This window comes from Apus apus, chromosome 6 (genome assembly GCF_020740795.1).
Source record: "Apus apus isolate bApuApu2 chromosome 6, bApuApu2.pri.cur, whole genome shotgun sequence".
Taxonomy (NCBI): Eukaryota; Metazoa; Chordata; class Aves; order Apodiformes; family Apodidae; genus Apus; species Apus apus.
In genome coordinates this window covers 28,327,247-28,350,615 of record NC_067287.1, presented here as the reverse complement: position 1 = coordinate 28,350,615, position 23,369 = coordinate 28,327,247, and the positions used below count along the sequence as shown (strand labels likewise).

At 39.6% G+C, this 23,369-nt stretch overlaps 2 protein-coding genes across 9 annotated transcripts in view; one reads left to right on the top strand and one right to left on the bottom strand.

The window, feature by feature from the left end:
• HYCC2 (hyccin PI4KA lipid kinase complex subunit 2) overlaps window positions 1-18,489 on the bottom strand; it is a 61,197-nt gene extending 42,708 nt beyond the window's left edge. Inside the window, exons 1-3 of one of the 5 annotated variants that reach the window (XM_051623627.1) lie at window positions 18,400-18,489; window positions 17,856-17,898; window positions 14,673-14,756 (exon numbers count right to left, since the gene is read on the bottom strand). The gene's annotated coding sequence lies outside the window, so the exon portion shown is untranslated. Of the gene's footprint in view, window positions 1-9,349; window positions 9,403-14,672; window positions 14,757-17,855; window positions 18,097-18,399 lie in introns of those variants that run through there. The other 4 variants (XM_051623625.1, XM_051623628.1, XM_051623629.1 and 1 more) reach the window with 4 other exon arrangements.
• Window positions 18,490-18,659: 170 nt separating this feature from the next.
• NDUFB3 (NADH:ubiquinone oxidoreductase subunit B3) lies at window positions 18,660-23,080 on the top strand. Of its 4 annotated transcripts, none has more exons than XM_051623672.1 (3): window positions 18,660-18,791; window positions 20,134-20,275; window positions 22,822-23,080. In XM_051623672.1, the coding sequence occupies exons 2-3, from the start codon at window positions 20,136-20,138 to the stop codon at window positions 22,976-22,978; spliced, it is 297 nt and encodes a 98-aa protein (XP_051479632.1). In that variant the 5' UTR covers window positions 18,660-18,791; window positions 20,134-20,135; the 3' UTR covers window positions 22,979-23,080. The 4 variants fall into 4 exon arrangements, with proteins under 4 accessions (XP_051479632.1, XP_051479636.1, XP_051479633.1 ...); XM_051623676.1 differs by having other exon boundaries at window positions 18,715-18,804; XM_051623673.1 differs by having other exon boundaries at window positions 18,767-18,866.
• The last annotated feature ends 289 nt before the right edge of the window (window positions 23,081-23,369 follow it).

Below are 23,369 nucleotides of genomic sequence, written 5' to 3'. Positions count from 1 at the left end.
ACAAGCATTCTGCCAGAACTCTCTTGGCCATACAGCTCCACAGCACAGAGAAACAAAATTGACAAAGGCAGAAAGAAACCAAACATTATCTGGACAGTTATTAACATAAATCATCAGCTCAAGCATTCTCTTTAATAGAAAGAGAGCCTGCTTCCAACTCCAGTTCTTAGGTAATTTAATTGCAAGCATAAGCAGACAGACATGCATTCCAGCTTTAAAATACAAATGTTGATGTATTCTATATGTGGGATTTAAGTTGCTTATTAGACAAAGCTTAGTAATGCACAACAACTTAGATAAGACATTCCTTCCCTGCCCACTCTGACTAACTAGTAACAACCAGGCTAAAGAACTTTATTTTTGGATACCAGCAACCAAGAATCCTACGTGACGACAGGAGAAAACCTTACCACAGTGAAGTCAAAGACAGCTGACAACACTCCTCTAAATTTTCATGGTACCATACCTGCACAATAAGATCTGTTTCTTATCAAAAAAGGTTCTATCGATTTCAGCTGGTGCCAAAAAAGAAGATGCAGACTATCTGTTCCAAAAAGCCTCCACTAAGTAATTTTAAGCCTTAAATCATCTCCTGTGCCTTTTCAAGCACCAGGAAGTTCAGCTGCCAAACCTTCTAACTTTCTATAGTTACTCGTGAAAGTGTGCTTTGAAGACACAGAATTGCTGAAATCAAACAATTAGGGCTGTGTGAATGAAAATACAACACTAAAACCAGACACTTTGTAACAGTTCTAGAAAAATATTTTAAAGCTGAAGTTTTAATTGTATTGCACAAAGTAGTTGTAGAAAGCTATGTAAGTCAATTGACTCTAGAGAAAAACAGTTGTTTGCCTCACAGAGTCTAAGAATGTGAATAAAACAAAGTTGTACACTTGCAGCTGAATCCCTCTCTTCAGAGTTCAAGCAATGAAAGAAGCAGAAGAGTTAAGATGATCAACAATGTGGAAGAAGACATTTATTTTTTGTGTATGGAGAAAGCACTCTACTTGCAGGAGTTAAAAAACAATAATATAATAAAGAAATTACCCTGAAACCTTAAATGCAGCAAAACACATTTTAATTATCCTATTATAAAGACTCAATGCACTTAAATATATATATACACACACACGTAGGTTAGCCACAGAAATGTTACCTTACTCTCTCAGCACCAGTTTCCTTAGAAACATCCTAATGTAGTCATCCTACACTAGACCTAAAACATTCTCTTTTCAGGATCCTGTGATTACCCATCCTACGCTAAACAATACAGACTCCTCCTTCCTTTGCATCAGCTCATATGCAGTAACTCTTCCTACGCCAGCTTGCCACTCATTAATTTCTTTATTTACAAAAACATTTCAATGCAAATGAATTTCCACGTAACCCTACCACTCTCAGACACATTCTTGCTTTACAGTTTTGGTTCATGAAGTAAATTAAATCTAGAAAAACTTAACTGAAATACAGAAAATGCATAGTGAAAATGCCTAAAATAGTAAATAAAAGTAAATAGTAAAAAAGCCTAAAAGAACAAACAAACAAAAATAAACAAACAAAAAAGCCCCAGCAAACTAACACTTGCAAGACTGCACTTATGGGACACTCTGTGCTAAACACTAAAATGAACAAGCACAAGCTAGGATAAATCTTGAAACAGAATTTCTGTGGAAAGAAAACCAAAGCAAAATTAAAACCAAAACTTAAAAAGTCAACAAAAAATGCTCAACACACACTTGGGAATAAGACTGCAAACATTATGCTGAGAAAGATCACTATCTTATCTGCAAAGGAAAGCAAAGCAGAAAGTTTGAGAAATACAAACTGTACATTCTAAACAGCTTCCCATTCTTGAGCTGTAAAATCTTCACTTGATAGAAAGAAACAACTGTTATATTATGGAAAGTCAAAAAATTAAGTCCTCTCTCACTTCCAGACCAATAAAATATCAATATGTATTTCTCTCTGCAACTTCTGCTACTGACTGTAATTCACACAAACTGAATTTAGGCTACATATTCATTAATTTACCTAACCTCCTTTCTTCTACCCTAAATACTCTCAAAGAGATCTAACTTAAAGGAGTCTCTACTGAAAGTAATAAAACCCTTCATTCTAATCTTTCCAACTTCCAGATGGTAAAGCATTCAGCTCCAGAAAGCAGAGTGCAAGTGAATGAAGTCAAGGCAACAGATTTCCCTTCCCCATCCATACATTTACTTACATATTCACAAACTCTTAAATGAGTGGAATATTCAAATATTTGTAAATGTACTGCAATTATAACTAAAAATCGATCATATTACTGATTTTTTAAAAAATTATATAAGAATAAAAAGATCACACAAACTTTCAAAATGCCAGTTAAAGGTCAACGAGCACTAGGTTATGTTCCTTTATTGCATGATGGCATAAATTTCATACATGTGATTCAGATGCATCATTCACATTTAAGATGTATGACTTTCAAGAATAAAATTAGTTCTGATTAATATTCTGGTCTTGCTTTTTCAATACAAGCTCCCAGACTTTAAAAAGCAAACTGAGTAACAAAGATAGTTACACAAAACATGACTGATTTCACTCCTACCCATCAAGATGACACAACTTCAGAACAGCAGAGATCACAGATCTCTGTTGCTTGACCTACCTAATGGAAGATATAAGGCAGCTGAGCCCTGAACACAAAACAAGAAGATGACTTAAAACACACACAGAGGCTGCTTACTTTTCACAGGTAAATCAGGGTAGCATCAATAATTCAGAAGCATAAGATCTGCTTCAACTTTCAGAGTCAAAACTGCTAAAACCATGGCTGCCTTTACTACTTCTCTTTGTTACTTTACAGTATTTGGAATTTTACAACTTAATGTCTTCCATGTCTGTTGCCTTACGAAGGCGACGACCTGGTTCTAGAACGGTTTAGCGACCCCTCATGGCCGCTACGACCATCAGCACACAGACACCAATGTGGTGGATGGCAAATGGCGTTTATTAGTGCGCAATACAGCTTTTTATTCCCTAAATTATATCTTAGATTAGTGTCACTTCCGTCTGCTTACTTCACATACTAAGACTCTAATTGGCTATCTAGGGGGGAGGGGGTCCTGTCTTTCCGTACAACGCGAAATCTTCCGACCGCCAGTCCCTGGCTACATTGTTTCCACGGGCTGCGTTTTCCCACAATTCCCCCCTCCCTATGCCTAACTAAATTGCCTAAAATATAACTACCTTAAAAAATTCATGTATCAAAATCTTAAGACTTAAAACTTCTTAACCTTACTCTATGTTTTTATAGCAGCATCACTTACTGGAGATATCTTTACCTTATTTTATGTTTTTATAACAGCGTTAGTGTATCTCTTTAAACTAAATAGAAAACATAAGACATGTTAAATACGAGGTAGTTAGAGGGTAACAGGATAGGGCTGAGGATAGTTAATGAAAAACCTGAGCAAAAACTTTCTTAAAGCAATTGTTGGCGTCTCACCACCAAAATGTTCACCTTTTCCAGCCGGCTTTTGACACATGACACAAGCTTGTTAAATACACAGGGTCCAAAAATCAAAAATGCCACAATCGTTACGATCGGCCCTGCCAGGGTAGATATCAGGGCGGTTAGCCATGGTGAGTGGTTGAACCATGATAAAAACCAGTTTTCTTGTGCCTCTCGTTCCCTTCTCCGGTTTTCCAGTCCCTCCCTTAATTTGGCCATTGTGTCCCTCACTATCCCGGTGTGGTCCGCATAAACACAACATTCTTCTCCCAATGCTGCACATACTCCTCCCCGCTGTAAAAACACTAAGTCTAGCCCTCTTCTATTTTGCAAGACTACTTCCGACAGTGACCTAAGTGATTGTTCTAGGGCACTGATTGACTGCTCAATTCTAGCAAGATCCTCATCTACTGCCGACCTCAAGGCGCTAAATTCTTTGTTCTGTCGAGCTAAAGATGCCACTCCTGTACCTGTTCCCACTCCTCCTAAGATCATTAAAGTACCTAATGTTAGTGCTGTAAAGAGCTCTCGTTTTGACAGATGATGCTCTGGGATGATTACTGAGTCATAGACAAAGTCTTCAGAGTGATAAAAGATCTTAGGGACTATGGTTACCTGGACACAATATTCGGAGGACTCACTGATCCTGTCCAATGGCACACATGGTGTAATTCCTGCGAGAGAGCAAACCCACTTGGTATTGTTAGCTGGCACTAACCACTTGGCAGGGGTCTTAATTTGGATCAACTTATCACACAGTTGTTCTTTGTCTTTTGGGACTTTACCTACACACATGCCTCTTCCCACCACCTGCTCTAACGTAATCCCGTGCTTCTCTGTGTCCCAATTACACTGAGCCGGATTTGCACTGTTCTCAAGTGTGGGTGTGTCGCTGATTCCCACAGCCTCATAAAAGGGTGGCTTTACGCCGTAGCACAGCCAACAATGCTCTGTAAAATTTGGGTTAGTTTTGTTTAGTACCTGATAGCTAGCCTGCATCATTTTCCAGAGAGAGTTGTCACTAAAAGGATTGTTAGTGGGCATTACAGGTGCGATAGCTGTAAAGCTAGCCGTGACAACTTTTACATCGTACTGTGGGGGTACCATTGGGTTGAAAACCCGGTTAGGTCCGATTGATTGGGGTGCTTGGGGTAGTAGAAACCTACGGATTTTTACTATCTCTCCTGGGTCTTTGCCAGCACGGTGAAGAAACACTGACCACTTCTTTCCTAAAGCCCATCCCGCATTTTCTGGATGCAAAACCTTTATCTCCAGATGGGTACAAGTGCTTGCGTCTCTGCCATATACCGCGCAATACGGCAGGAATTTTGGATGCTTACATCCGTTTGGTCCCCATGTTACCCGCAAGAATTCGTCCTCTTTCTTTGGTTTCCATCTGTCACTCGTTACAATGGTCTCACATCCCCAGTACCCACAGAAATAATACCCTGGATAGTGGCAACGGGTGTTGCCTGGATTTGAGCTTGGACACCAATATGTTCCCCATAACATGTCTTCATTGGGTGTTCCAAGCATGGGAAACAAGTCAAGCACCTTTACTGTAAATATTGGAGCACCTGCTGTTGTGTTTTCTCTTATCACTTGGTCTCGGCTTTGTAGGACCCACTTGAATGGCCGATGAGGGTGGTATCCTGACTTTGCCTGTGTTTTGGTGATTAGCCCTAAAATCAAGACTACACAAAGGCTTTGTAGCCCCCCGCCACAGGGGCCACGTCGCAGTTGTTTGGATTCTGCCAGTGTGGAGTTCTCTTCTGCGGCCAGGTCGCTTGTCAGCTTGTCGTCCTCTGTTGGCACCGGGGCATACGGGTGTCATGTCATACATGTCATGCATCACAGCTTCATTTAAGTGTCAATCATCCTAATCTCACTCTTGTTTTCTAAAAGTTAGAAAGAGGTTTAAGAAACTGCAAAGAACAACCTCACAAAAAGAGAAGAAAAACAATGTTCTTTTATATTGAGATTCAACAGAATGTACAAGTCAGAATTTCCACACATACGTAACACGTGTTCCTGACCATCCTAATGCTGTACAACACAACCCATCAAAAGCAACCTTAACATCAAGTATCTGCAGCTGACCCAACTGATTAAGGTGACTGTGCTATAAAAACTGATGTTCCTGACCAACCGTATTAACTTCACTAGGATTCTTCCAGAGCAAGAAAGTACATGGTTTTTAATGGACTCTCCTACACAGAAAACAGGCAAAGAAACAATGCCCCTAAAGAAAGCACAACCCTTTTTAATAATCTTATTAGAATCTCTTGTGAAATTCTGAAACTCAGCTTACTCTAACTGGCATTCTGTGGCCTATCACATGGAAGTATATGCTAATTATCTATGAAATAACTGTAGGAGACTTCAAACATTAGTAAATGTAAACTAGTGCAACAGCTACATCAGTTTCCCTTTTTGTCTTGGTATGAGTTTAATAATTGATCTTCACTGTTGAATAGTTAAACACAACGCATATTGTTTACACAAGTCATTCTTTAGCTGCTGCTAAACAAATATTACAACAGAGACTGACCAGTTGAAAGGAAGGACTAGTTAATATTTTAGTGTGAGGTGGTTTATTTTTTACATATATTTTTAAACAGTGAAGAGCATTAAGTTACTAACATATGTGGGAATGTTTCTTTAGGAAAGTGTTTGGTTGGTTTTTGTGTTTTGGGTTTTAACCTGAATTTTTTGTTGTTGTTTTTTTGTTGTTTTTTTTCCTAGGGCAAAACTTTGCATAAATCTCTTTATGAAGGTATTGTAAAACCAGTAAAAAAACAACCAGATCTTTTATGCACCCTGTTAGACAAGACCTTCCATAATGCTTTTCATTTATCTAAGCTATACATCTGTATTAAAAAAAAAAAAAAAAAGGACCTTCAGCAGGTAACTTCAACTGAAATTCATAGCCCTATTCCCCCCCATCAGACTGTAGAAAAAGAGAACGAAGAAGGTATTAAATGCATACTGTTACTTTCATGCATATTATCTACTCACAGCCTCAACAAATGTTAAAGATTTTTGTCAAATATTGCCCTAAAGTACAGTCACAGTTTTTCAGGATTACAAAAATTAGAGACTTAACAGGCAGCACTGAAAACCCATGCAGCTAGCTTCATGGGCATCCTTCCTCCAGTTTTTCAGTGCAGAGGGAGGAATGGAATTTATTTATACACGGTCAATGTTAAAACGTTCTATGTCTTCAAACGTATTTTCTTGCACTTGAAAAAACAACAGCCGAAATTCTCAACAAGCACTCAATGTTCTAAACTTCAGTCATTTTTACATAACCTCACCCATACACAAAGAAACTCCAGGATTCTGTTTGCAACACTAAATAGTTTTCCTTCTAAAGAAGCCCAAAACTTCAATAGCAGTTGGTAAAACAGCGTTCTACCTTCCCTCAAGTCTTCCGAATAAATGTACCTTTGGAAAAAGACCACAGATAGCCTTATATGCAAACATGTCAAAGAGTTATACTGCTGCTTTTTGCAACAATAATTTTCTTCAACAAATTCTATATATTACAACTACTTGAACCTGAAATACATCCACATGAACTATACTAAATATCCTTTCCTTACTCTTTTACAGTTATGTCACACTGTCCATCTATATACTTTTTTTTTATTAATGATACTGGCAATACAGCAAATACAGCTCATTCCTTTCAAATACATAATAAAAACAATTTAATCAAAGCCCAAGTTTAATTAAAAAGCCTGTTCAAAGTCTCACTCTTCTGTCTCCTTATGCAACTATACTGATAAGAAAGAGCAGCATTGACCAAAGTTCAAGTATCAGACACCTGAAATTGTTAAACATTTTTTTGCATATGGAACATACACATCTAACACCCTTCATACAGTGTGCTTCACAAATACAAGCAGTCTTTCAAGGGCAACTTATCTACAAAAGGTTTAGAAATACTAAGGTTATTAGAAAGCAGAGAGTGGACCTGCAGAGAGAGCACTGAGTAACTTCCCGAAAAGTAGGGTTGCCCAGGTATAAAGACAAAACAAACAAAAAACAACTCACACAGTTCACATGTGACAACTTAAGTATGTGAGAAAACAGTTCTGAACAAAATACAAATCCAGACCTAACACCGTGGTATGTGCAAATATGTGCAGATTTGCAAGTTAAGATGATTATGCAATTATTACTTATCAGTGAGCAGCAGGAATTTCATACTTGGGGGTAGCAAGAGGAAAATCCTCATGCTTTTTGTCTTATCTTCCAGCTATCCAACTGGCCTATTGAGATGTTTGTATCCATATTTTCATGATTTTGTTTCCTAATCAGTTGTTTCATTTTTGTAATTAAATTAAAAAATAAGACAGTAACTCCAAACATTATCCTGCAACAAAAAAGTAAATGCTAATAAAAGCCTTCTCATTTTCTACAGACGCAATGCATTTGCAGAATTTATGCACTTCAGCAAGCTATAAAATTTATATTCACAGAGATAATCATCATAACCTATTCAAAGTCAACACTCAGTATTAAAACAGCATGCCCTAGTAGTTCATAGAAATAGCAATAATATAACATAAGTATTACTGAATTTTTGCATAGAGCCAGTACATTCAGGAAAAATATTTTGTCTATCAAAATCTACCCACTGGAATATGAATTTGAAATATGTCAAAATTTTATAAAGCTGAAAACTTTAAATGGTGATTAAGGTTTCCAAATTAGCATTATATTGTCCATTTAAGATCTGTTCCCTCCTCTCTCTCAAGATCAAACATTTATTATCAAAATAAGCTATCAAATACAGTCCATGGTAGGTTACAATCATGGGATTTCATCAGTAGAGAGAAGTTGACCATCACACACACATCACCACCAGCCAAATGTGGTGAAGCTCCTACAAACTGTTTCAGTAAAATTACAAGCACCAGTGCTGAAGAAGCCCCTTCCTAGCAGCTGCCAAAAAAAACCACACAAAAAAACACAACACAGCAGCCCCACTCTCCCACTAACCAACAGATAATTTTACATCTTTCTACAGCATACATCAAATCATAATTTATTAGATGAAATTAACATCTAGAGGAACCCTCCTCTTTGCTTAAGTTCCCTTGAACTTCCTTCTACTATTCCTACATCAAGCCCACTGTTCTGTCTTTGGCACAAAGCAATACCTCTAAGTCTGAGAATAAGGTCACAGAGGAAAAAAAAATAACCTTCAAAGATATGGTAAATTATACATCACCATTTAAAGAAGACTACAAAAACCCCACCTTTTGACAATCAGCACTATACTTACATAATTACATCAGTACTAACTGGCTACTGACCCCTAACTCAGTCTAGAATCCATTTGCAGACCTTAACCCCATTAGGACTTTGTGCACAACAAAAGTTAAATCCTACAGTTGCACATTTATTTTTTTTGTCTAAGCAGAATGAGTTTTACTCAATTTAAATATTGAAGTAGCTAGAAAAAAACAGGTAACATTACAAAGTTAAATTCCATAGCAATATATATACATTATTAGAGCATCTACAACTATTTTCCTAAAAAATTCACATTTTAAATTTGGGCTACCTTGCCAAGTTAACAACTAAACATAAAATGCTAACCTGTGTAATTTCAATTAAAAAGGGAAATTAGTGCAGTGGTTTCAGTTTTGCCATGTAACTGTAAACTGTAAAAATTAACTGCTAAAAACTACAGTAGATATATAGCTATCTGAAAGGATTTAACCTGTATAGAAAGTACAAAAGCAAAGTAAATGTTGTCCTCTTCTCCCCCAGACAAACAAAAAAGAGAGCCAGGAAGTTATCTTATTCCACAGATAAATAGAGGCTTCTCAGACTAACCTGGTGTTTGCAGTAACCTGGGTGAAGACAAAGCTGAAGAGTGACATCACATGAAACAAGTCTTGGGAGGCAGAGCACAGACCTAAGCAAACAGAAGAGGTAGTACCTTGCTACTAGCCATCCTATTCACTGGAGAATCATGAAATGCATGTGACAGGATTTAAAGGAAGGGTTGCTGTCACAGAACATCTGTGGAAATAAACAGCACAGAAATACAGCTTATGACTGCTAAGCTTAAATTAGTTTAGCATTTTAGGTATTTCTTTTCCACTCTCATTCAACTTAGCCTCTAGCTCAGGATTCCCATCCCAATTTATATTTCCATAGGCAACACGTCACTGTTTACGAGATTTTCATGAAGCTCCTGCTATTCTGACATGGCAAGATTTGCGCTGCAATCTGCTGCAGTTTGTCAACATGAATTAAGCTATTAGAATGGCTGATGTGAAAGCTGACAAAAACAGCGATCTTCCCAAGAAATCACCACAAATGTGGTTTGGTAATTCCAGAAACTCAAGGATGCTACTATTTTAAACTATTTCACAGATGCAACATTGAAGACCACCAGGTATCAACCTTTGTCAGTTATACAATTATCAAATAGAATTTGATACACACTATTAACAATCTAGAAGCAGCTTTGGAAGCTCAGCAATTCTGTCTAAGGTCTATTCTATGCTAAGAACAAGAAACAAGCAGCTTAAAAAAAATAAAAAATCCATGCACATAAAGAACTAGTCATTCATCCATTTCACATCTAAACCCTTCTTACCCTCCTCTGTGCCCACATTGAGCTCAGGTCTCTATGCTGTTCCGGCTCAAATGAACATCTTAAAAAAAACAACAAACAATGGAAAGTTCTCCACTATTACACAGAGAAACACAAGCCTTTGCTAGAATAAATCCTTCATCAGCATGCCTTACATTTCTATGTAAAAGGGCACATTATTATTACTTAAGCATCTTGTCAATCACTTCTTGTGTAATTTCACTAAAGTAGATGGACTTTAACCAACCATCTCTATCCTACTGCTTTTAATAAGAACCCCCTCCTACTTTTATACTAGTGTTGTATAAAGAAAGGCTTGTGCTATCAAGACGGAGTTCTAACTACAAACACAAGCATTAATTTTGTCTACTAAAATACAGTTTTGTATATTTAGCAAAGCTACATGCTTACAACAGAAGTCAGGAAATTTACACTCTAACCTTAATTTCACAAAAGTAAATATAAACCTTAGGATTGACTTCAACTGTGCCAGAAGTATAAAGAATTTTCATCTGCAAAATCTGGATAGCAAGTATCCGCACTTATCAATTGATACTTATCAAGTACCCACACTTATCAAGAGACAACAGCCATATGCAGATGCATGAAAGATTTTTAAAAAAAGCTTGCTCCTAACCTAGTGTAATGAAGTTGAACACACAGATACTTCTTCATTGCCGTACTCTGATGGCATGGACTAGGATGCTTGACAAATTGCTCACTCCACCCCCTCCATAACTTAGTTTACAAAAAAGCCTCCTACCTTCTGAAACATGTCTCAGCTACAAGGTTATTGACTCCCCCCACCTTGTTCTGCCATCATGATGTTGCTACCACATTGTCTAAAGCACTGGAATTACCAGTGTAGTTTACACATATGGCACACTGGTCACAATAGGTCAGATCTTAACAAAGTTCATGCTTATAAAAAAATTAAAATCCAGCTAATGTGATTTCATATGTAGGAAATATAATATTAAAATTTACAGTGACAAGCTAACTTAAGCTATTTCTAAAACAAAATCTGCCAAGCTTATGCCCACATGCACCACAAGGAAGACCACAAGACAATAACAGCCTTCTACAATGTTGTGACTGAATGGGTAGATGCAGGGAGACCAGTGGATGTAGTCTACCTTGACCTTAGCAAGGCTTTTGACACCATCTCCCACAACATCCTCGTGAGCAAGCTCAGGAAGTGTGGGGTCAAAGAGTGGACAGTGAGAATTGGCTAAACAATAGAGCCCAGAGGGTGGTGTGCCATGGTGCAGAGTCCAGCTGGAGAGCTGTAACTAGTGGAGTTCCCCAGGGATCAGTGCTGGGTCCAGTCCTGTTCAACATCTTCATCAACAACTTGGATGAGGAGACCAAGTGTATCCTCACCAGGTTTGCTAATGATACAAATCTGGGAGGCTTGGCTGATTCACTGGGAGGCTGTGTGGCCATTCAGCAAGATTTGGAGAGACAGGACAGCTGGGCAAAGAGGAACCTAATGAGGTCCAACAAGAATAAGTGTAGAGCCCTGCACCTGGGGAGGAATAACACCATGCACCAGTACAGATCAGGAGCTGACCTGCTAGAAAGCAGCTCTGTGGAGAAGGACCTTGGAGTCCTGGTGGACAACAAAGTATCCATGAGACAGCAATGTGCCCTTGTGGCCAAGAAGGCCAGTGGTATCCTGGGGTGCATTAAGAAGAGTGTAGCCACCAGGTCAAGGAAGGTTCTTCTCCCCCTCTACTCTGCCCTACTGAGATCCCACCTGCAGTATTGTGTCCAGTCTGGGCTCTCCAGTTCAAGAGGGACAGGGATTTACTTGAGAGAGACCAACAGCAGGCTACAAGGATGATCAAGGGACTGGAACACCTGTCTTAGGAGGAAAGGCTGAGAGACCTGGGGCTATTTAGTCTGGAGAAAACTGAGCGGGGATCGTATTCATGTTTACAAATATCTGAAGGGTGGATGTCAAGAAGGAGGCCTCGGCCAATCTCTTTTCAGTGCCCTGTGACAGGACAAGGGGCAACGGATGCAAACTGGAACACAGGAAGTTCCACCTCAACCTTAGGAAGAACTTCTTTACTCTAAGGGCTACGGAGCACTGGAAAAGGCTGCCCAGAGAGGTTGTGGAGTCTCCTTCTCTGGAAACTTTCAAGCCCCATCTGGATGTGTTTCTGAGTGACCTGCCCTAGATTCTGTGGTGGTTCTTCTCTGGTAACGGGGTTGGACTCTGTGATCTCCAGCGGTCCCTTCCAACCCCTAACATCCTGTGATTCTGTATCTGAACAATCTTGTGCTTAGGATATTTAGGAAAGTTGCTTGAATAACTACTATGAGCATCTTCAACATTTTTTCTAAATCACGTTTCCCACCTTGTGGCCCTATTTTAAATCAGAACAGAGGCAGAAATGCTGAGTGGCTGCTCTCCAGCCTCTCCTAAAGCTCAAGATATTCTCAAACCTAAAGGAGACAGAAAAGACAAAGCAGGAAAGATCAGGAGATAGAAAGAAGAAACAAACACCAGAACTCTCAGAAACAACCAACCTATCTGAAGAAAAAGGAAATAAACTAAGCCAAGAAGGAAAAAGCACAAGCATATTTTCCACGTATTTCACCTCATTATCTTCTCAGCTGAATGGCCATGAAAAATAAGATCATTCTTTTAAACCTTCTTGTTGTCTTTCCAGATAGATGAAGAATTAATTCACCCAGCCCAAATATGGGGCAAGGCAGGGCAGAAGAGGGTAGGAAGACCCTAAATACAATTACATTTTAAAATCCACAAACTACTAAACATAGGGAGTGGAAATAGGGAAAAATCCCAGAAATAGCAACATTGCCCTGTATGAATCAGCAAACTAGTCATGCAGCCTGCACAAATGTCCATGTCATACATTACACTTAAATATAATTCAGAGGAACAGTAATGTATAACTATTTAAATAACTCATAAACCATACATAATGCAGACACCAATACAGAAAGCCTAACCATTTCAGTTTTCTGAAGTATCACAGTAAGTAAAACAAAAACATAGTAAGAATTGTGATTACTAATAAAATATCTATTGAAGCAGACAACCATAAGAATCTAAATATTTTCTAATAGAATCCATAGTATGAAAAACACAGGATTTCAGAAGAAAAAATATCTCCTGGTGACACTGCTGTGACATTCTGCCTAATCCTTCATCAGGGTACACAAGGTCCAAGTTATTTTACAGTGGCGTTAAAAGATGCAGATTAGTTCAAAGGTAGCTACATGGTTTGTTAGACAAGTATGTTCCATGGCCATAAAACACTATAAATTAATATAAATATCACACAGTAAACATCTGTAGCACACTATTTTTCTCTTCTTTGGTCCTAAGGAAAACAATATAAAAAAAATATCTGTGGCCAAATTCATTATATTTGACAGAAAAAAATGTAACTCTAACAGAAGAATTACTAATAGCCATGCAGCTATTTTCCTTACAATACAAAATTTCTACTATTATTGTTAATTTGCAGCACGTGTTGGAACAGTTTGCAAACTGTATATCATTCTACCCAGTCCCTGTGGTACTGCTGGCAATAAAGAATTTTGTTTTACAGTAGGGTTTTACTAGATAACTGTATTTTATTTAATCAGAAGTGCCCTTCTGCTTCTTGACCTTGTATTTCAAGTTTAGAAACTAGAGTCAGAATTCTATATGAAAATGGAGACCAACTGAGTCACTCCCATAAAACCATCCTGTAATTAAAGTTCATAAAAAAAAAAAAAGAGAGGACATTTTAAATTATTTGTCTTATTATTCAAAGCATGAATTATCCAAGCAAATTCAACCAGCTTGCTATTTTATCAACAGTTAGAAATATAAGCACCATTTCAGAATACTTTCTTAATCTCAAGAAAGCTCTGCAGCTATTTGGACACATATTGAAATATAAGAAATTCCACTTAAACATAAGAAGAAACTTATTTAGCATGAGTTTAAACACCAAACCAAGTTATCCATCAAGGTTATGGAGTATGTCTTTAGAGATATTCAAAATCCAGCTGGGCTATGTCCTAAACGTGCCCTAGGTTACCCTACTTTGAGCAAAGGCATTGAACTACATCATCACCAGAGGTCCCTTTGAACCTCAGCCATCCTTAAATTCAGTTTTTGAAGAATCTCTACTTCTGCTAAAGAAGACAACAAAAACAAAGGTCCAGGAAAAAAAAATAACAGATCATTTGGATAACACCTGACACTGCAAATCCTTCTTGAAGTATAATCGCTATTTTATAGTTACCTTTACAGCCTACATTAAATGTCTGAACAATTTACACAACTCAAAAGGTTTTATTTCCTTCAACACAATTTCACTGCATGAAATTTTATCTACTACAAGCAAATAAGTGAAAAGGAAGCACTACAGAAAACAGCATTAAATAAGACAATAATTTCTTCTCACTATGATTCTATTTGGAAATGTAAATAACCAACTGAAGTAGCAAGTCAGCCTGTACTATTGATGACTGTCTCTGCTCAGCTCAATCTCCCCTGCAAGGAGTCACCGGACTACTTCTTACGTGATCATTCCTATGGCAGAGGTGTCCTTCACCAGGAGTCAGCTGGGGAAGCCTCCAGCCTCACTTCCTGATAGTAGTTCATACCTTAACATAAGGGAACAAGCACAAAGAAAATCAATGGCATCTGAAATAATTTTTCCTGCCCAGACAAGTGTTTGAGCTAACACATTACCTTGATCTTTAAAGATTTGAAACTTGTATCAAAATTCTTGGGAAAGAGCCAAACAGTTCTGCCCCTGCTCATACAGAACAGGAATTATCACATGAAGTTCTCAGGTAACAGGTTCAAAACAGAAGAGAGGAACGACTTATTCACACAACACATGAAGTGCTTTGCTTATTGCCAGAAGACATGGTAGATGCAAAACGATACACCAGCTCAAAAATTTTTACAAATTAAGTATATCCATGGAATAAAAATCCATAAAAAACATCATTGCCAGGGAGAGACAGGGAGATCTGACCTAAGGAGTAACCCTATATGCTTGCCTAGAAAAGAATTTGACAATAAAGCACCTGCTGTCAAATACTGTTTAGCCATGGGAGACAAACAGGACTTGAAACAATGGTCCTGTCACATACCAGGATCCCAGGGCTTGAGGCTTCAAGAGAGAATAGCAGATTAGCCCAGTATGGCTGTTCCTCTGAAAAATGCTCGTTGGGTTGTCAAACAAAAAACAGAAAGAAACTAAGACTATTCCTCCAGCACATCACTTCTCCAAAAGAGAGGCAAAACAGTGGCTTGAGACTGTGATACTATCCATATAATATTTACCTCTTTAATGCTGCCTGAGAGGATAACTTTCTTCCCCACCTTTTAAAGTCTTTTTAAAAAAAACAAAAACAAAAAAACAACATCTGAAGAAACCAAGGCGGACTAAAGAAAGATCTTTTCCATTGATACTGTAACTAAAGCAGGATTGACCGTTTTATTCAAAAGACAAATGGTTTCAAATGACTTATAAATTACTAATACAAAGTTGGAGAAAGTAACCTGCAATTTCACGAAAAAAGAAAACAAACTGATGTAGTATTTAAATAGTTTTCATATGTATTAAGTTATTGAGCTAAAATAATCTAAAAAGCAAAAATCCCACTGACCACCACCACAACACTACAACCCTTTTTTGTCATCTCAAAACTGAAAACACTTTAGGTTTCTGTCAGTCACACAAGTCTCTACCCCAGATAACAATAATGAAGAGCATACCACTAAATCCAGTTCAGTGCTAGAAAGAATATACGTACATGCAGTGAAAAGCAGTACCCATAATGAATCTCACAATCTGTTAATCCAGAACACATATCAATACAATTTTCTAGAAACATGGGCTTTTGAAAGCTATTCAAGAAAATCCTGCCACCTACCTCTAACCTAGCAACAGTAGCAGGAATCCCAGCAAATCCCAACTTACATGGCTAGATACATGCTAACATATCATAGAATACTTCATCTTTTCAGTAATTATCATGACCATAACTATTATGAAAAAGCAACTGAATAAACAACAGAAAGAATACTGATTATTTGTACATGGAGTCCCAATGACCTTCCCTTCCTAAAGGACATCCAGAGTTTTCTACACAAGATGAAAATGTCTTCTATTTATGTTCATTCCCTGTGCATAGTATTCATTTCTTCAGACTGTAACTGTAATTATGGTGAAGTTTCCTTCTCAAAACAGGTTGTAGCAAGACAGTAAACCTCCTTGAAATTATGCAGACTCACTTATTTAGTGAAAATACAGTTTCAAAAAAGCTTCCTATATTCCAAAAACATCAAATCCCTCATATTTGCAGTGTTATTTTGAAAAGAAAGAGTACAATCTGTGATGAAAGCAAAGAAAATGTAGGAAGCAAAACACTAAGCAATGTTATAAGGGAGTGAATTTATCAGCTGCACACAGTTTTTCCTATCAAGCGTTTTTATTTACTTGGGTGGGGTAAAACAGCAACCCAAAACCTTGTTAAACCTTGAAAGCAACAGCGTATTTGAAGATTAATCTTGCTAAGTGCGTTCCTCTGCTATGATTCTGTTTGTCCACACTAGGTTACATAGTCAATATTCTGTGATTAGAACTCAACATTCATGTTGGTAGACTGAGCAATATCAGTAAAGCATGGCTTCATGCATTTAAAAAAAGCAAATAAAAAAGTCAAGCCATGCTTCCAAACACCATGAACAAAACAAAATCACCAAAAGAAAACAAACAAAACCAGGACTTCATATTTTTCCTTCAAAAAATAAAACCAACATATCTAACATGTCTATGGGCCACTGAAAAAAATTTCCTGAGGAAAATAATCAACATTCCTCAGCAAAACCAGATTTTGAACACATACTCATTAACTTTCAGCCACAATAAGAAGCAAGAAATACTTCATGGCTATCTGGCAGAACTTAATTGTCTCCCAGATCGAGATTTAATTCCCAGATATCTAACAAATAAAGAGTTCTCCTGCAATTCCACCCCACATACATTACAGAAAAACAAATGTGTCTCCTCTCATCCTGACACAGCAACTGCAAAGAGACTGCTCTGAATCTTGCAGACTTTATCTTACAGTGAAAAACATTCAATGCTGAAACCAGACAGCAGCAGTCTGGATTAAACAGATGGCATTCTATTTAGAACGGTTTCACTGTTAATAACAAGGCATTTCTCCTGGAACTCTTCTCATGCATTCTCAATATCCCTACAAAAAAAAACCCTGAAACCCAGAAGCATCTTTACATCAAGATATTAAAAAAACAACCAAAAACCCCCTCAACAAAACCACTACAATCTGTCCTAAAATTCTGCCAGCATCATGCTATAAACCACTGTTTATTCTGATTGTTTTAAGAGTATCAGAAATTGTCATAAGGGAGTCTGTATTCTGCTATAAAGAAACAGGATTATCATATAATCTACAAGTGAGGAATGATTTAAAGCCTTTATAAGCCACTGACTGAGTAGTTAACATCTACCTGTTTCTTTTCAAAAGAAGGGGACTATGCACTCAGCCTTGAGGAACATAAAAAATATTTTAATTATCCAGATAGTAACCTAATCAACATTTCATAACTAGAAAGCCACGGCATGCAAGACGCTGAGCTCCCCAGAGACAGGTACTCAATGGAACCGAGCAACTACCTCACTCAAGAAGCAGCTGTCACGAGAATTCTTAACTTTAACTTACCTTTCAGTGCAGTTCCAGGGTTTCAGATGTTTCCCCACTTCTCCTACGGGAACAAACAGCGAAGCTCTTTTAAGCCACGACCACTTGCCAGCACCACCTCTTTCCCCACAGCTCCTTCCCCCGAGGAGGTGAACCCCACGGCAGGCCCCAGAGAGCACCGCCCCGGGCCCCGCGGCCGCTCCTCCGCTCTCCGCCGCGGGCGGCCGGGCTCGGGGCTGCCCTCAGGGCCGGGCGCGGGGCCGCAGCCCGCCCCGCCTGGGGGCCCGGGGGCCGCGGGCGGGAGGGAAGGCCGAGCAGCGCCCCGCGCCCCGGCGGGCAGCGGCGGCGGGGAGGGAGGGAGGGGGACGGGACAGCGGCTCGCGGCCCCGCACGCGCGGACCCTGCGGGCTTCCGTCCCTGCTCGCGCACCCGGCAGCGCTGGGCGCGCAACGACCAAGCCGCGAGGAGGAGGGAGCGGGAGGGATCCGCGCGGCAGGGCCAGGTCCCGCCCGCCCCCGCCGTGCAACGCCTCCGGGACTGGGCACTGCTACCGCCGCCCCCTCACCCCCTTCTCCTCCGCGGCCACCTCCAGCCGCTGCCAGCCCCGCAGCGCAGCAACACACCCACCCATTGGGCCGCTCCTGCTCCCAACAAGCCCTGCACTGATTGGCCGCTTTATCCTCCGTGTCTCCCTCCTACCCCCGGCCCGGCTCCTCCGCCAGAGATCGGGGGCTGCCGCTCCGCGTGCGGGACCTGCCTCGTTACAGCCCGGCGGGAGGTCAGCCGGCAGCAGAGGGCTGGGCAGCGGCCTTGCTGGCTTCGCCAAGACACGGGAGAAACCGGAACGGAAGCTGCCCGGAACCCTTGTGGCTGGCTGCGCTTCCTGTAGTGGCGGGCCCTGTCGCACACTTCCGCTTCCGGGAGGCGTCTGCGTCTTGAAGGAGAGTCAGGAAGGGGGCAAGTACTGAAGGCCTGTTGGCGGGAGACGGGTCCGGGGACCTGTCTGGGTGGCTGCCCACCCTGGACGTGTCTGTGCGTGGGACTGGGAGGAGAGGGGAGGGGGTGTCGAAAGTGTCTGTTGCTCTGGGCTGTGCCCCTCAGCTGGCGCGGCGCGGCGCAGCCGCCGTGGCCCCTCCAGGCGCGCCGTTAGCCGGACACCGCCCAGACTAGCGCTGAGGCCGTGAGGGTCCTGCTGCCCCGTCTCGGGGCGGCCTTTCCGCTCTCCTTTTGCCCGTTCTGGCTGCAGTGCACCCCGCTGACTGGCGTGTGTGCGTATAAACCCTATCCTGGGAGGAAGGTGAATATTTGTAGGAGGTCTTGGAGTTCAGTGGCGGGGGTTGGCTGTGTTTTAATTCTGGGAGAGCTTTCCCGGTAATGACAGCAATAGACCTCTTCTTCATATTCCCTTCTGGAGGAGAATTCTTACTTGCCTCCACACCTTGAGATCTTTAAGTTACAGAATTCAAAGCTGTGTCCTTGGCACCATTGCATTCCAGTCAATTCTAAAAAATAAAGACATTACATGTGTTTTTTGCTATCAAATAAGTGTTAAAATGGAAAATCCTGGCTCAAAGAAGTCTCAGGTGCTTAGAGACTTCAAAGTCATTGTTATATTCTTTATGTCCTTCATGATCTCACTGAAAATGTTCACCTTCTCATCTGCCTTGATCACTGTTTTTAGTGAGAACCTTTATATTTTCATAGTTCTCTCAAAGCTTTATCTAAATCATAAATTTAGCAGCCTTGTGAAATTCTGTCTTGTACCTGTTTATCACCAGTTATGTTTGACTGAATTGGAGACCACTTAAAAGGGGCTAAAGAGCCAAGTCTTTGTTTTTCTTCAGCACTTGGTGATGATAGCTCTGCCATACCTAAATTGGAAATTTCAAAACTGAACTCTTGAGCTTTTTGATGTACTCTGGAAATCCTGCAAGTTGGTGGGCCCTGGTGTTGCTGAAGTGCATTTATAGCCATTGGAAACAATTGTTTTCCTGGCACAGAAAATATACACAGCTACTTGATTAACATAGCGGCGCTGACTTACAACACAGTAACACTCAAATCTGCCCAGTTTGCCTCACTATACTTAATCACCAGCTTCTGAAACGCAGTATTATTCTCTTAGGATTTTGTTCTACAGTGCTGTGTACAGTGCAGTAGGTGCTTCACATACAGTGGTATTTGCTTTGGAATACTTCTTGTAACCTCCCTGTTTTCCCTGTACAGGGTATTGTTCTTTTCAAGTGTGTAAAAATAAGTGATACTTTCTGAGAAATAAAACTCAAATCTTTTCTTGTAGGTATGGGGCATGGAAATGAACATGGCCACGGCCATGGCAAAATGGAACTCCCTGACTACAGGATATGGAAGGTAGAGGGTACTCCACTAGAGAAGGTCCAGGAAAGGCTGGCCAAACGGGGTCTGAGGGATCCATGGGCTCGGTAAGTGCAAGAGGCTCAACAATAATTTTTATATGTTGTCATGTAGCACCAACTGGACCTTGTAACTGCAGACTATTCTTTCCCTAGTAAAAATAGTGACAATGCATTTAGATTATATCAGTCAGAATTTCAGTTAAGCCTTTATTTACATTTTTGCATGGAGGTCATGCCTTCTATCACCTTGACCAGTCTCCACATTTTGCAAGGTAACCTTGCACTTTGTGATGTTTCATCACAATTCACATTGGGCACAATCACCAATACCTTATCCACCAAAACACATAAGCATTATTAGGTCTTGCACGCCTGAGTAAGCCTACCCCTTCTCAGTAAAGAGACTGCTCAGGTCTTGCTGAAGTTGATGGAACTTACATTGACATTCAGAAGAGGAATAGCATTCCTCATATACAACAGGAGGCCTTTATTTGGAAATTACAATGTGGAATTTGATTCACTGTGCATTTTGTTTTCCTAAGCAGTGAATGACATAGTGGAGGATCAAATTTTTACCTCCTTAAGTTGTCCCACTCTACAATGAATACCTCTCTTTTAGCTAGAGCAGTTCTGGGTCATTTAGGCAGCTGCTAAAGCAGGGCTTAACATACTTGTCCCACATCATGAATTATCTAATACTTTGCTCAAGTACTCTTTAATCTTGAGGAATAAAAATGCTAGAGGTCTTGTGCTGTGTAGTCCAGTTCTTCTGTAAAGGAAAAGCTGCATGAGCAAACTACTCGAAGAGTTGTCATACAAAAGGCTTTACTTCAAATCGCTACAAGAAAAATGTTAGAGCAGAGAGGTAATCTGTTAAAAAGTTGTTGTTGCACACTGTTAACCTGTGGAGGGGTTTGGGACTGACAGCACTTTTTCCCTTCCTTTGAAACAGCTTAAGGCTGTAAGCATTGAGTAAAATGTAGTTTTGATAAGAACTGCTTGAGTTAGGAGTCCTTAGGATTATTGGTTACCAATGAACTTTCCAGGCATGTGTCACATTTATGTTGCCTCTAGTTCGGTGGAGTGCATGCAGCATTAGCATTTTTTTTTCCTTTGCATAAGACAACATTGTTTTCAGCAAGCAATAAGCTTATTCTCATTTAAAAATGGACCCAGTTTAATACCATAAATTGAGTGTAAATTAACCTGACTTTAGTCACACACTTCCAAGTTCTGAATGTTGCAAAACAGCAAACTGAAAAAGTGCTTCTGTAATATTTGTTGCCCCTCCTAGATAAAAACAATTAATGCTTCTCTGGTAAAAGAAGAGGATCAAGCCCATTATGTGAGAAGTTGAAATAAGGAACAAAGTCAAAATCTTAAAACATGAGATGATTCCTCATGAACTTTTCAAATTTTATGTAAAATAATTTTTCAGTCCATAGGACAAGTAGAAGTATCATGCCAACCTTACATAAAAAGGAGAAATTAAAATAGAAAGTTTTTTGCTTCAGTAATCTGGAAGAAGATTGAATTATTAAGATGTTGCACTAAAACTCTTGAAAAAATAACCCTCTCTCGGGTTCCCCTCTTTGGTATATCAAGTTCCTTTAAACAGGGGATCAGCTTTCCACCTTTGTAGCAAATGCACATTAACGTAGATACTCAATACAGAATGAGCTGTGTGAAAGATGTCATATTTGGAAACCTAAGTCTTTATCAATTTGTATCCTATACTAGCATCTGGAAGATACTCTTCCATGCTAGCATGCCTTCATCCTGAGTCACAGAAACCATTTGCATAAGGTGATTATCTGTGAACATAAACACTTCACGGTCTTGTTTAAAAAACCTGTATCTTCTACTGAAAAGATGGTTTTTTTATTTTTTATTGCTCATTTCTGTGCAAATGTGGGGATTTAGTCCTTTTCTCAAGGATTTTAAGTCCTTAGAAGAGACTAACAGTCTTCATCTCTGTAGATTACACTGGCTGTGCTACTCATAAATACCTGTAGTCAAGTTATAGCAGTGACTAGCTTTTCAGTAACAATGTAGGATGAAAACAGTAAGGCAAAACAGTGTGAGGTTTGTAAATATTCTGTAGCTTTTTAGGTAAACACAATCTTCTCAGCTTTTTTTAAAATCAGTTTTAGTAGGCTTTCTGACTGTAGCATGGTTACATGCCATACTGTAAAACACAAAGTGCCTCCACACTAGGATGGATCTTCTGTGGCTGGAAAAACTACCTTTTAAGGGAAACTGTATAATGCAGTGACTAGCCTTTGTAGTTACTGCATGTGCTGGTGGGTTCTGATTTTGTTTCAGAGTAAAAAATGAAGATGACAACTACATGAGTTCAGGGAGGCAATACTGTTCTAGAATGATGATGTTTGCTGGTATTGTATCTCAAATTATATGCATAAAGGGTTACAGTTAATTATCATGAACTTGTGGCAACTCCTATTACTTAAATGACAGAAATGTTGGTCTCAACGTTTATCTAGTTGAAATACCTTCCATCTTTTTTTTTCTGAAAAGATGTTTCTGTTAATGTTTGTCACAGTGGCTCCACTGATCTTGTTTTATTGTTTTGATTTAATGCTTTTTTCTAGTAATGAAGCCTGGAGATATATGGGTGGCTTTGCAAAACCTGTCACCTTAACAGAAGTCTTTACTAGGGGACTCAAGTGGGGATTTGCAGCTTTCGTCGTAGCTCTTGGCATCGAATATACACTGTTTCCTCCAAAGAAGAATGGAGGCCATCACTGAAGATCCAATATGGCAACTAATTACTAAGCTGAAACAGACATAAACCTTCTGCTCACTCTGTACTTATAATATGCATATTAAAGTCTCTACCAGGAAAAACAACGTTTTTTTGATTTTACTACGCTTTTGTGGAAGGATCAATAAACATAGCGAGCGACTTACCTGAGCTCAACCTGAGGGAAAAAAAAACAACAAACAAGAGATACATACACTCTTGGGTTTGCTGTACCACCCTTTAAAGAACAGGGGCAACTATCAGCCCAGCTCTTCCAAGCCCCACCACGTTCTATTAAATGAAATCAAGAAAGTGTTTTCAAGAGAATTGTACTGCATTAATTACAGGCTTAATAATGATTATTTGCTAGCAAGTGCTAATGTATTTCTTAAAAAT